The 12,623-nt window shown below is 40.5% G+C and overlaps 1 protein-coding gene across 5 annotated transcripts in view; it reads right to left on the bottom strand.

Moving 5' to 3' along the window:
• Positions 1–12,623, bottom strand: part of ZCWPW2 (zinc finger CW-type and PWWP domain containing 2) — a 147,885-nt gene that overhangs the window by 3,512 nt on the left and 131,750 nt on the right. For 2 of the 5 annotated variants that reach the window (XR_014135254.1, XM_081790135.1), the window contains exons 9-10: positions 12,082–12,206; positions 8,641–8,803 (exon numbers count right to left, since the gene is read on the bottom strand). Coding sequence is in view for 4 of the 5 variants with exons in the window: in XM_081790135.1 (XP_081646261.1) it covers positions 8,642–8,803; positions 12,082–12,206 (287 nt within the window). In the remaining variant the exon portion in view is untranslated. Of the gene's footprint in view, positions 1–7,039; positions 8,804–12,081; positions 12,207–12,623 lie in introns of those variants that run through there. The other 3 variants (XM_081790134.1, XM_060638457.3, XM_081790136.1) reach the window with 2 other exon arrangements.

Here is a 12,623-nt window from a genome sequence, read left to right as displayed (position 1 = left end):
CCTCCACCCCCTGCACTCTAGTTACTCGGCTTAGGTATTTGCTGTTCCTGCTTTTCCCACCTTTGTGCTTTGTTCAGACTGTGACTTTCATCGTCTCCAGCCAGCCCACTCTTCCACCTTCCAAATCTGGCTTTGCTTCACAGGTCTCTCCCCAACTAGACTGTAAAAATAGTAGTGATACTTACATAAAATGCAATGTGCCAGGAACTTTGCTAGGCACCTTGCCCATCTTAACTCATTTTATTCTGTTCAACAACTCTAGGAGATGAGTGTTATTACTATTATTATCATCACCATCATCCCAATTCTCAGATGAAGAAAGTGAGGCTAAAGCAAACTGCTCAAGGTCAGAATCAGCTCCACAGGTTTGGAGATTATGTGTGTCTTGTTCACTGTTGTATTACTAGCGCTTCGCATGAAACCTGGCCCATAGTATTGAGTGAAGGAATGAATAAAATGCCACCATGAAGCTGTGTCTACAGTCAGAATTAATCTCCCTCTCCTCTCCTTTCACAGGTCTACTCCAGTACTTAACACGTAAGTACCTAACACATAACCTCGTAAGGTTGGACCCCCATTTCCAAATAATCTACACTTTCACACTTCTCTGTACATCCACACCCTAACCCTCCTTTGCTTAGAAGAAGTCAGGCTTTCATAGATCAGGTAGTTTCCAGCTCTGGTGTTGCCTGAGAGCAGCTGCTGCTGAGAGATGAAATTAGGAGTCCATGGGGGAGGTGGAAGAAAGACCGTCGGCAGTAGTTGGAGGCTGTGTGGCCAGTCCTCTACCCTGAAGAAGCACAAGGCTGCTCCCCTCTGCAGTGAAAGGGCTCCAAGAGCTTGCTGGCGCATTTAGAACTCCTATCCAAGAGGAGTGTCCCTTGCCAACCTCCCCTTCTGTGCCTCCCACACTTTGGCTTCATCACTGTAGCAGGGGAAGTTATGGAGGTCACGGAGGAACAGGGGGCGATGGATTGCAGCCAGGAGACTCAACAGGAAGTGGAGAGCATAAATGATGGTGATCCCATAGAGGACCTGGGGTCTGATCCAACTGTATTGGTAAAAGCACTGAGTCCCCTTGGGTCAAGATCTTATGGGGTTTAAAGATCAGGTGTCATTGTCATTGGCCCTCTCCGCAATTCAAGAGGAACCAAAGCAGGGCTTGAGTGGGGAGCCCTAGTTCTGGCTTAACTCCCTCCATGAATAGCTGTTGGCAGCTGAGGGCTAAAGCTGTCTGTAGACGTCAGACTCCGTAGGGTGGTTTCTCACTTCTGGCAGGGGGCACCTGAGACTGAAGGAATCGTATTAAAGGATTTTGTAATTATTGACTCTCAGCTATCTAGAAAGACAACTCCCTTCTGCTTTTAGACATTCCATCTTCAAATGCATTTTCTGCTTTGTGGACCACCTATATTTATTCACATTCTTCCATCACTAGATTGTAGGCTCCAGAAGAGAGGAGCATGACCATATTCATATTTCTCTTCTGCCTGCTCCTTTCCCTCTGCAAACTGCAAGAGGCTTGTTGTACAAAATTTTAAATCTATGTAATTTAATTGTATGTCATAATAAGCAAGTGTCATTGCCACAACAGACCAACTCTGGCCATATATTTTGGTGAGCTTTCTGGCTTTCAAAAGGTCTTTGGAGCCAGGGCCTAAATTCCAACTTGCTGGAGGAGGGCATGCTGAAATACAACCCGTGCTCCCTGTGAAAGGCATCCATACGTTTATTGGAAAGCATCTAAAATGCCACAGAATCTGCCACTACTCATCAATACTGAGACTCCCCCCACCCCTTTTCTTTTTTAACAGAATGAAGAAAACAAGGTGATTTAAAGCCATAGGTAAAATTCAACAGTGAGGGGCGCCTGGGTGGCTCAGTCGATTAAGGGTCCGACTTCAGCTCAGGTCATGATCTTGCCCTGAGTTCGTGAGTTCAAGCCCTGTGTTGGGCTCTGTGCTGACAGCTCAGAGCCTGGAGCCTGCTTCGGATTCTGTGTCTCCCTCACTCTCTGCCCCTCCCCTGCTCACGCTCTGTCTCTCTCTCCTTCAAAAATAAATAAACATTAAAAAAAGTTAAATTTAACAGTGAGATAGATGTCCCTTAAAAGACAGACATTGCTGTTAACACACGCATCAGAGAGAGGGTCACATGCCGCCAGTGATGGTTTCCAAAACTTAATTTTAAAAAAGAGAAAAAAAAATTCTGATATTGATGATGGTAGATGGAGAGATACAAGAGTAAGACAAGTGATCATTTCAAATGCATAATTACATTTTATCTCAGTAATAATTAATTGCAGTGTACTTAAGCACATACTCAGTTTCCTTCAGAAAGAATATATAGAAGATAGTTGATTTACAGAGCATTTTCACATAAAATAGCTCATTTATTGCTCACAACAATGCTTTTGTTTAGATAGTTCCATCCTCATTTTACATAGGAGGAAACTAGATGATCATTCCACCACCCACCTAGTAACCAGATCATTAAACAATATAGACAGTTATAAAGGGAATGGGATCTGAACAAACAGAAATGTACTCAAATTCTGGCCTTTCCATTTATTGGTCATGTGACTTAGGCAAGTTGGTAAAATCTGAACCCAAAACTAGATTTAGCAACTTAAAATCCTTTGATACAATACCAAAAGGGTAAGGAAGACTTGGAAGACTTGAGGAACAGAAAGGGGATGGAAATATATGCACACTTTTTTTTTTCTTTTTTGGCCAAATGAAACATTTCACCATTACGGGCCTATCTACCTTTTGTAATTATTATAGAGTCTAAAAATACTTAAAAAAGAAGTGACCCACGCTTATGAACTCTTAGTGATATTTTGGTGGTGCTGGTATCCTATTAACTTATAATATCTCTATATATGCTGCCTCTGTGATAAAGCAACCTGAGGCTGGGCAGGGAATGGGCTAAGCCCCATCAGTTGAAGAGCCCATCTGGGCCTGATCCAAAAAAAAAAAAGCTGGAAGGGTCACTGGGCAGGCGTTGGGCTAGCACGCTGGGTCCAACCCAGGAGACAGGGCTATTTTGATAGAAGCTCCACCCTAAGGAGAAAACAACCCATGGGTCAGATACAGCTGGAAAGCTGCCACCACACCCGACCTGTGAAACTGTTGCTGGAACCAAGAAATCAAGTGTATCAGTTAACTACTGCCACAAAAATGCTGTGTAACAAACAACCCCAAAACTCAGTAGCTAAAAACAATAATACTGTATTCTATTCTGGACCTGCAGATCACCTGGGGCAGCTCTGCTTCATTCTGCAAGTCTCTGGGTCCAGGTCTTCTCCCAGGACTTTCATCCTCCCTGAATTAGAGGGCTTGTCGCAGCATGTTCTTTTCAAGACAATGGCAGGGTACAAGAGGTAAAGAAGAAACACCAAAAGCCTCTTAAGGCCTTGACTATGAATTGGCCCCATCACTTCAGCTCTATTTCATTGATCAAAGCAGGAGACCAAGTGCAAAGTCACAAGGCCCGGTAGTAGTACACTCTGTCTGTGATAGATCCATGATAATTATACAATGCAGGGAGATACAAAGAACTTGGATCAGGAACTCAATCAATGACTGTCCACCTGCTTGGCTACATTATTCACATCTCTCCAATATGAAAACAGCCCATCCCCATCAAAGGACACCACAAGTCTCACCCAATCATGTATCAGGCTCAACATTTAGGACTTCATGATTTACATCTGGTCCAGATATGAATTGGACCTATAAACTGAGAAGACAAATCACAGGCCCCATCCCCTTTCCACACCCACACAATATGCATTGGTATAACAGAGACAGGAAAATCACAGTAAACACCTCATTCAAAATGAAGAAACTTGTTCCTTAGTGATTCTGAAATCCTTCTAGGCAAATTAGCCAAGTTTCCCTGCCAAACGAGTAGGATATGTTTCTTCATCAGACCTTGGTCCTGCTCCCAGGGGAAGGGAAGGTGAGCTGGGGGTGGGGTGGAGTCTGGTAGTGTAGGAGGAAGATCTTTGGTCCATTGTTCTCTACAGCTCCTAGCTCTGTCCTCTGAGACCTCCTTTTCCACCATCTTCCTCATTTGCTTCTGAAGATGACACTGAGACTTCTACTTCTTTTGGGTGGCTAAGCTTTCCTAGCCTATTTCCTACATAGAAAACTGGGGGCTCAGGGGTCTTTTTTCTCCCTCTCAAACAGTTTCAGTCTCATTTAGTTCAGGCTATTAGTACTTAAGGTGGTGTCAGTTTTTCTACAACCTAATGGGTTTTCTATGTATTTGATTCTAGTCCATTCTATGTGTCAAAACCACAGTTATTTTCAAGACAGGCTTTTCTCTCCAGATTTAATTACTAGCACTTTGGGCATGTCAGGTGGCTGCACTACTATACCTTTAAGCTTTGCAGGAGGTTTAAAAGTCATTTTGTAATAGTTTGTAATGTTATTAGCCACACCCCTGATTGGGTCCTTACCCTGAGGCCATGTTTTCCTGCAAGCCCCCTAGATTTGGTCTTTGTCTCTCTTGCTGTGATTCACCAACCAACCCCTGGACTTGATCACTGTCCCCAGGCTACATTTTAATTTGAGAATCTTTTTCTGGTTGGAGAGGCTGAAGATTAAAAAGTTTTATTTTTTAACCCAGCAACTTCCGGGCTGCTTGCAAACTGTGTTTATTTTGTTTGGTTCTGAGCATATCTCCTTTCTCATGGTATTTTCCTATATGCATTTAAAAGAAAACAACTCATTCTTTCAGAATTTTTCTTGGAAACAAGTTTCTCCTCTCTCCCCTACCCTTTCATTTGCTGCTCACTACTCTGCATGCCTATACCATGCAACCACTCAGTGGGTGGGAAAATCCTAATATTTAGATTTGCGTACATAGAATATCCCACTTGGACCTTAACGTCAAATTTGTCTTTACTAAACAACTCTTTCAGAATTCTACTAAGTGACAGCAAGAGTTGGCTCAGCCCTAAAAAAGAACTCAGAATTTTTTAATTGCACTATGTTTAGACCTCTTCTTGGAACCATACAGAGGAAGAAATAATAGAGCAGGATTTGGATATTTCTATTTTGGATTTTCAAAATCTTACCTTTGTCCCTTGGAATGTCCACAGATGCAAATTCTACTGGTCTGGAAGTATCTGGAACAGAACTATACCAATTCTTAACCCCAATAAGTGGTGGAGTTATGGAATGCCAGCTATTTGGTAGAGGCATTAGGTTATAGAATGGTTTCGTTCCATGAAAAGCAATACACAGTTCACTTCAGTTTTCATGAATAAAAGTTTCCTCCAAAAAGAGCTAACTGCCAATTTTTTCCACAAAGCCTCTAGATAGTTTATGATAGTGTTAGGTCTGTTAGTGGACATATTAACTATCTGTGACTCATCACCCTCCGCTGCAGAGCCAGGAAATTCAAGGCTGTAGACACTACAGACTTTTGCAAGTGCAAGGGTGCACTCCTCTCTTTATCCCACTGGTGGCAACAAGTCAAAATACGTAGCCTGTCTCCACTAAAGATAGAGCTAAGCTTCTTACCACTGGAAATACCTGCATAAATTCAGCTTCTGCATGAGGCAAATGGACCAGGACTTCCTAGAATATAGGGCAACAGAGTTGGCTTTGGTGCTTAACTTTCCACAGTCTGTAGATCTAAGTGGGACTCAGCTTCTGGTGGACCCAGCCCTTCCATAGGTTCATGGAGGCTACAGACTAGCTGGTCAATTCACTGCAAAGAGGATTAGTCAGCCACTCCTCAAACTAGACAAAGAGGAGGTCTTATTCCAACCCAAAGGCTCAGGCAGAAGGTCCTAACATACTGCTTTATAGCCCCCATATCAAACTTGGTATAACTAGTGTGCTTAGAATTTAATCTCCCTTGATGAGCAGATACAATTTCCTTATAATGTCCTCCTCTGGGCCTAGCAGGAGGCCCTAGCTATAGAGGCAGGGTACTGTCCACCTCCAGGTCTGCCCTGGGAGTCAGCATAGTCAGAGAAGTCTTTGGCCCCAGTCCCCCAGAAGCAGGTGTATCACCTCAGGTTCTGCTGAAAGAAGCACATTTAGGCTTTAGGCTTTAGGCCTAGGATAACCAGGCAGAGGCAGTCAGAAGAGAAATGCTTTTGAGACAACAATCATGGTCATGACTTGCATAGTTTTCTGTGTGTTAAGATTGCTCTATGCATTTTATGTCTATTCATACATTTCCTTTCACAGCAACTTCTACTCTATAGATGGAAAAAAGCCCTGGCTCAGAGAAGTTAAGTAACTTGCCTCAGGTCTCCCAATGAGTCGGCGGCGGCACCAGGACGTGAAGGCAGGCATCGTGTTTCCATAGTCCCACTGCTATGCCCTGGTGTATGTTGAGCGGCCTGCCCTGAACATGGGGTCTTTACCAGCAGGTAGGGTTTGCCAGCCAGGCAGGATTCTCAGCCTTGAGGACAGAGATGTTAGTTGACTGCTCCTTCATCCGTTTTCCTGAGCACATTCTATCTGGAAATTTGAAAGGCTATATTCTCACATGGACAGAGGCTCCCCTCTGTCCTCTTCTTGGAAAAGGCCTTTTCCCTAAGAGCCTCTTCTTGGAAGGAGATTGAAGTTTCCTCTGCAGACAGAGCCAACCCAAATGTTTGTCCTCAGGACCAATTTGAACTGCCCAAGTGCACAAAGACTTCAGTGGAAATTCCGGACTTCTGCAGCTTAGAACATGGCAGAGATGAATTCAGTCTGGAAATTTCAGTGTCTTACCCATGGACTCTAACTTGGAAGAGCACTGGCTATTCCACCAACAGGAATTAGCTGCAAGTGATCTAATTAGTCTACCACCTGGGGGCTTAGATCAAACACTCGAATTGTGGGTCAAGTCTTTCAAATACAAATTGTAGTCATTTTATTGTTGATTCTAAGAAGTAACAGGAAAATGGGATCGATTACTTCTTGAGACATTTTGTAGGCTGTGAATATAACATCATAGCGGCGAGAGAAAGAGGCGAAGTTTTTCTGAAAGGCTATGGAGTAAATTCTGTTAGAAGAAAAAGAGGAAGCCTTAGTTTCCACTGTTTGATACCATTTAGAAGTAAATATGATGCAGTGAGAGAGCAGTCATAGTCACTCTGGCTCATGGCGTGGTTCTGAAAGGCAGGCTCTGTCAAAGCATGAAGAGTTTCGAACCTTTGCTGAACTCACACAGTTTGGCCCCAAACGTGGTATCTGCCCCACGCTTCTAATCTGCACCTATGCTGACCTTCAGTGAACAGCACTGTGAATACAAGAACCCTGAAGTCGACCCCACCTCCCCCCTACTGTCGCATGCCTATTTCCATTCTCAAAATCCTAATAATCCACTCATTGATGTTAATGCAGCTGGAAACCGTTCTGCTCTCTCCATATAGCACCACCATATTCAGGTTCTCCTAGTCCTGCAACTGGATTTCCCAAGCAGCCTCCTAACAAGGAGCCCCGTCTCCAGTGCTCTCTTGCTCACTCCATTCTCTGTGTTGCTGCTGGTGTGATCTTTCTGAAATGTAAAAGGGACTCCACGGTCTAAAACTCTTCACTTGGCCCCTACAGGTACAAGTCCCTTAGCCTGTGTGCACAGTGCTACGCATCTGCTGTGGCTACCTTCACACCAGCATGTGGTTACTCCAGCTAATTCAACTAGCAATAGGTCCAAGATGCTGAATTGCTTTCTCTTCTCTCCTCAAGCTTTGTTTTCGGTTTCGATGTGCTTGGAATCCCCTTTCCCTGATCCCATACTCCCCCAAGAGAGACATGGAGAGCGAGCGAGAGTGGGTACTAGAGATGGATGTGCGTTAGAACACTTATGTGGAAGGACACCCACTGAAACTGCTCATGGGAATCCCTATGGAATGGGGTTTCAGGGAGGCGTTAAGGGAGTGGTACTGTAGGATGCACTTTTTGCTTTCCTATAACGCTGAGAATTTTTTTATTGTGAGTATGCCTAACTTAATCTTATATTTTTCACCATGGTTTCCATCCTCACCTTCAGAGATACTGATTTAATAGGGAAGCATCCAGGATTCTGATCTTCCACAGCCTCCCACCTCTACTTAATCAGGTTTTGGAATCATGGTTGAAATGATTATTTCCAGTATAAGGCAACTGGCACCTTTGAGAAGAACCCCAACTCTAATACACAATAATTTTTTTTATTATTTCCTTTTATTTTATAGTAGCTTAATTCCACTACCAATACACATACTCAATCTCTACTATGCTTGAATTATATGGAAGAATTATAATAGCCTTGACAGCCATCTAAATAGCCACATTTGAATAAAGGGCCGAAATAATCATTGTAAAGCACGTGTTTGCACAGTAAGTTTCATAAACCATTTTAAAATTAAGGCAAACAAGAAAAAAAAAATCTACAAATACAAATATCAGGGTTTCTTAAATGCTAAATTGTTTTTTTAAATCTTAAATCTTAACACTAACTTGAAGACCATTTGATTGGCTCTCAAAACAATGGATATTCTAAAAGCATAAAACAGGAAGTTGTTACAAATAGCAGCTTTGGTATAACATACACCTATCTCCCTCCATGTTTTCAAGTTTTTGACTTTGGAAAAATATAAACACGTAACTTTTTATAATTAACTTTTGAAAATATCAATAATACCTTAAAATTCAGACATTAGAGCATCTATTTCTTTAAACTTGTTAGTTATATTGTCAATACATTCTCCAGCTTTTAATTTTATCCCATCAATTACAAGACAGTCTTCTTCATAGTGGTTTTCAAATGGACTGCCTGCAGGAACTTCAGGGCTGCATTCAGATAACTGTAAAAATAACCATACAATTCATCAGAACGATATCAAATTTACTAGAGCACCGGCTTAACTATTTGAACCAAATGTAAAGTAGTCAGTAACTCCACAAGCCACAGCAGTTACCCAAAGTGTTCTGTTATGCTGGTGGTCAAATAATGGTCCCCATGTAGAGTATAATGTACAAGAAATGTGTTCATATAAGAATAACTTATTATTCAGGTCGTATTTCTTTCCCCCAACATTATACATTTTTAGGTTTAATATTACGTGTTGGAAAAACATGATCAGTTTCATTCTATGACTTTTCTATATTTATTTATTTTTATAATTATTATTATAGGGAATACAGCTTAAAACTGTTTGAGTCACACCTTCTATGCCTATCTTCTCATAAGCCTCTGCATGACTTACAAATAGCGATAGCTTGATCTAGCTCAGTGGGAAGAGACACAAGTAAAAACAGTGCAGATATACATAAACACATACAAGATTTAAAACTTCAAGATTCATTAAAGGTAGAGATAACTTCCATGAAATTAAGAAAAAAAAATACATGTAATTTATACAAGTATTTTCATGTAACATCAAAAACTGTACCTTTTAATACAAATAATTATTCAGCAAACTCTGTTTTATTTGTATATGGCTTATCTAATTTGTGAATTATTCTGGAAGATTTTATAAAAATCTGATATTAATTTCCTCTTCTTGCTTACAAAGTTGGGGCATGAAAACCAGTGTTAATATGCTAAGGAAGAGCATAATTAGGAAGGTGACTCTACTGAGGAAAATATTCTCATAAAACATTTCAATGACAAATAGAAACGAATTTTGATTATCCATGTGTGTATGCTTTCTTTTTTATGTTGTCACTCTCGCTCATTGGTATAAATGCTTGAGAGTTATCAACCTCAAACCTGATACATGAAATGAAGAATGAAAACACCATCAAATTTACAACTTTGAAAATAGCTTAACCGAATCTGCTCAGAGAATAAACATGCTTTAGCACCTTAAAATTATCAGGTGGCTCTTTTTGGTGTGTTAGCTTATAAGAGGCCACTTTCTCCTACAAATAAAACGCAGCTCCAGCTTTAAGCAGTGTTAACTTTGGAAGCCATATTAATTTTCCCTATTAACTTGAATGAATGAATGAATGAATGAATGAATGAAAGAAAGAAAGAAAGAAGAAAAAAAAGAAACCCTTGTGGTGATCATTTCTTTTCTTTTAAACTGAAAATTGTCCCAGCTTTGATAGTTGGTTTCATTGCTATTCTTCTCATTTAAAAGTGAACAAGGCCCTAAATATACAGAACCTGGTGTGAATGCCAGACTTACAAAGCTCAGTGTGGAGAATGGCTTATGAACCAGTCTGCAGGAGGCACTCACCTGCCTGCCAGCAAGTTAAGATGGTTAATTTTTACAATTCTTAAGTGGCTTTTGAAAGCATAAAATATTACAAGAATCTAAAACAAAAAGCAAGCTCCTGCCTGGTGATATATTAAAACGATGTATTTTACCTTAAGGAATAAAAATCCAAAGTAATTTTCTGTTCTATCAAGTTACTAGTTATAATGGTAAAATAGAAGCCAATTCTGCGGCTGTAAAAGCTCCAGGACATCTCTATAAAAAATCAACCTGGCTGTATTTTTGAGAAGAGAAACTGCAAACACTGAAAACATGTTGCACAAAACCATATGGTGCTCAAACAAAGCACACATTTGCTGGAAAAGACTAATTGTATATTAATTATATGTCTATAACATATATGTTGCTAATCTACAGATCCTGTTTGACAAAAGGTAAGATCAATAGAAAGAAAAAAAATTGTTTTTTTCAAAAAGGAACTCTAATTGGAAAAATGCCATTCACAACGGTACAAATTCAGGCACAAGTTGATATGGCTGGTGCTACTTAAGAAAACTATGGTTTTCAATGTGGTAAGAGTTTTTAGCATTAATTTTATTTCCTTTTGGTGTATTGCTCTCTTTAACTGTAAATCTTGTATATTTTGATTTCCAACTCGGTAAAGGAGGTGTTTACGAATCATCTTTATTCTTGCTGAAGTTCTGAATGAAATCATGCAATTGGGCAGTCTGCCAAAGTGGGTAAACAACCTTGTCCACGTATAAATCCACCTTTTCCAGCATCTGAGAAGAGACAGACTCGGGAATGGGCAGTTGCTCAACAGGAGAATGTGGGAAAAGAGAGGAAGTAAGGAAGTCTCAGCACTTACTCTCTCCAGGGACTGCCATTGCCAATTCTCATCTGTAATAACAGCTAACCTTGGGTGTCAGTTACTATGCAAAGTACTTTTCCCGGTTTGCCTTATTTAACCCACAAAGAAATCCTCTTGGGCAAGTGATAAGCAACTGTGCCAAATCACACAAGTCCTCCCTGGCAGGACTGGGGTTAGGACATTGGTATTATATTCCAGAGTAAGAACTCCCAACTGTTGTGTTCTCTGGACTCCAGGCACAGCATATATCTAAATGAATGAATGAGAGAATGAATGAAACCTTAAGGATACATGACTTCTTGCTGCCATTTTTCTTCCTATCTGGAGAACAGCTGTACTGCCTTGAAGAAGTGTCTGCCTTATGACTTATTTTTCTCATACCTACCACACTGCTGCTCTGTATTAATGACCTAGGCTTGTACCCTCATTTTATTTGCACAAACATGGAGCTGATTTGCTGGGAAGTTTGATAATTTATGTTATCACACATAAGAACTGAATAAAGTAAGCATGCATGGCCTTTCTCAGTCCAACATAGCTAGCCAAAAGGAAAAAAAAAAAAGACAAATCTAGTTATGAATGGTGAAAAGTATTCCAACGAAAAATTCTACCTCCAGTGTGTTAATAATGAGGTCTGTCCCTACAGAAGTTGTCTCTGTGCATGAACCAGGCAGGGCAGATTTCCTAGCAAGCTGCTCTTATCCAGCCTCCTCTCCTGACTGTGAAATTGGCAGCGGTAGGCAGTTCTCTCTACGGTGGCACCCGACCGACTACTGTGAGCTCCTTCCACTCTTTCTTCATCCCAACCTCAAAGATCCAAAAAACAAAGGGCTCCTCCACACTCACAGATTTTTTTTTTTCAAAAACTGATAGTTGTATTCTGACCTTTCAACAGGTTACTAGTTTATTCACTTCAGGATAATCAAGGGCTCAAATTTCAGAAGGGAAAAATGTTTTTCATATAATTAAAATGTACAGCCAGGAACAATTTCTGCCATTGACAGAATCTGAACTTGCTATTTAGGCCTGATAATGATTACAGTGCTACCTTTTCTCCTGTATTCACTTCTTCTCCACGCTCCTCTTCAGACTCATCGGGTGCTCCTGTGGGCTCTAGTGCCTGCTGTAGCATTTGCTCCAGCTCTTTTAGTAAAACTTCTGTCTCAGAGACAACTAAAAATCATCATTAATATAACAGAAAAAGTGCTACATTTTAATTAATTCAATCTAATCCATAATCTTAGCCAACTCAAAAGAGAAAATCTAAATGTTACAAGATAAAAAACAAATATTTTGTATTGTTCTCACAGATGGCCTCTGCTTAATGCAAAATAATTAAGGATTTCCAGGTGAATATTTTCCAATTATTCCTGTCAAAATGTAGGTGATATTCTTGCTATGTGTACATCATGAAAAGCTCACTAGAAGTGTCTTGTTTTGCTTTTTTTTTTTTAAATCAGGGCCAAACTAAATTGTTTTTTATAAACCAGAGGTCAGCAAACTTTTCCCATGAATGGACACAGAGTAAATATTGCAGGCTTTGTGGTCTCTGTCACAACGACTTCATTCTGCTGCTACAGTGCAGACCAT

Source organism: Panthera onca, chromosome C2, assembly GCF_046562875.1.
Source record: "Panthera onca isolate mPanOnc1 chromosome C2, mPanOnc1 haplotype 2, whole genome shotgun sequence".
Lineage (NCBI taxonomy): Eukaryota > Metazoa > Chordata > Mammalia > Carnivora > Felidae > Panthera > Panthera onca.
The sequence above is the reverse complement of the archived record's forward strand: the minus strand, read 5'-3'. Positions and strand labels throughout refer to the sequence as shown.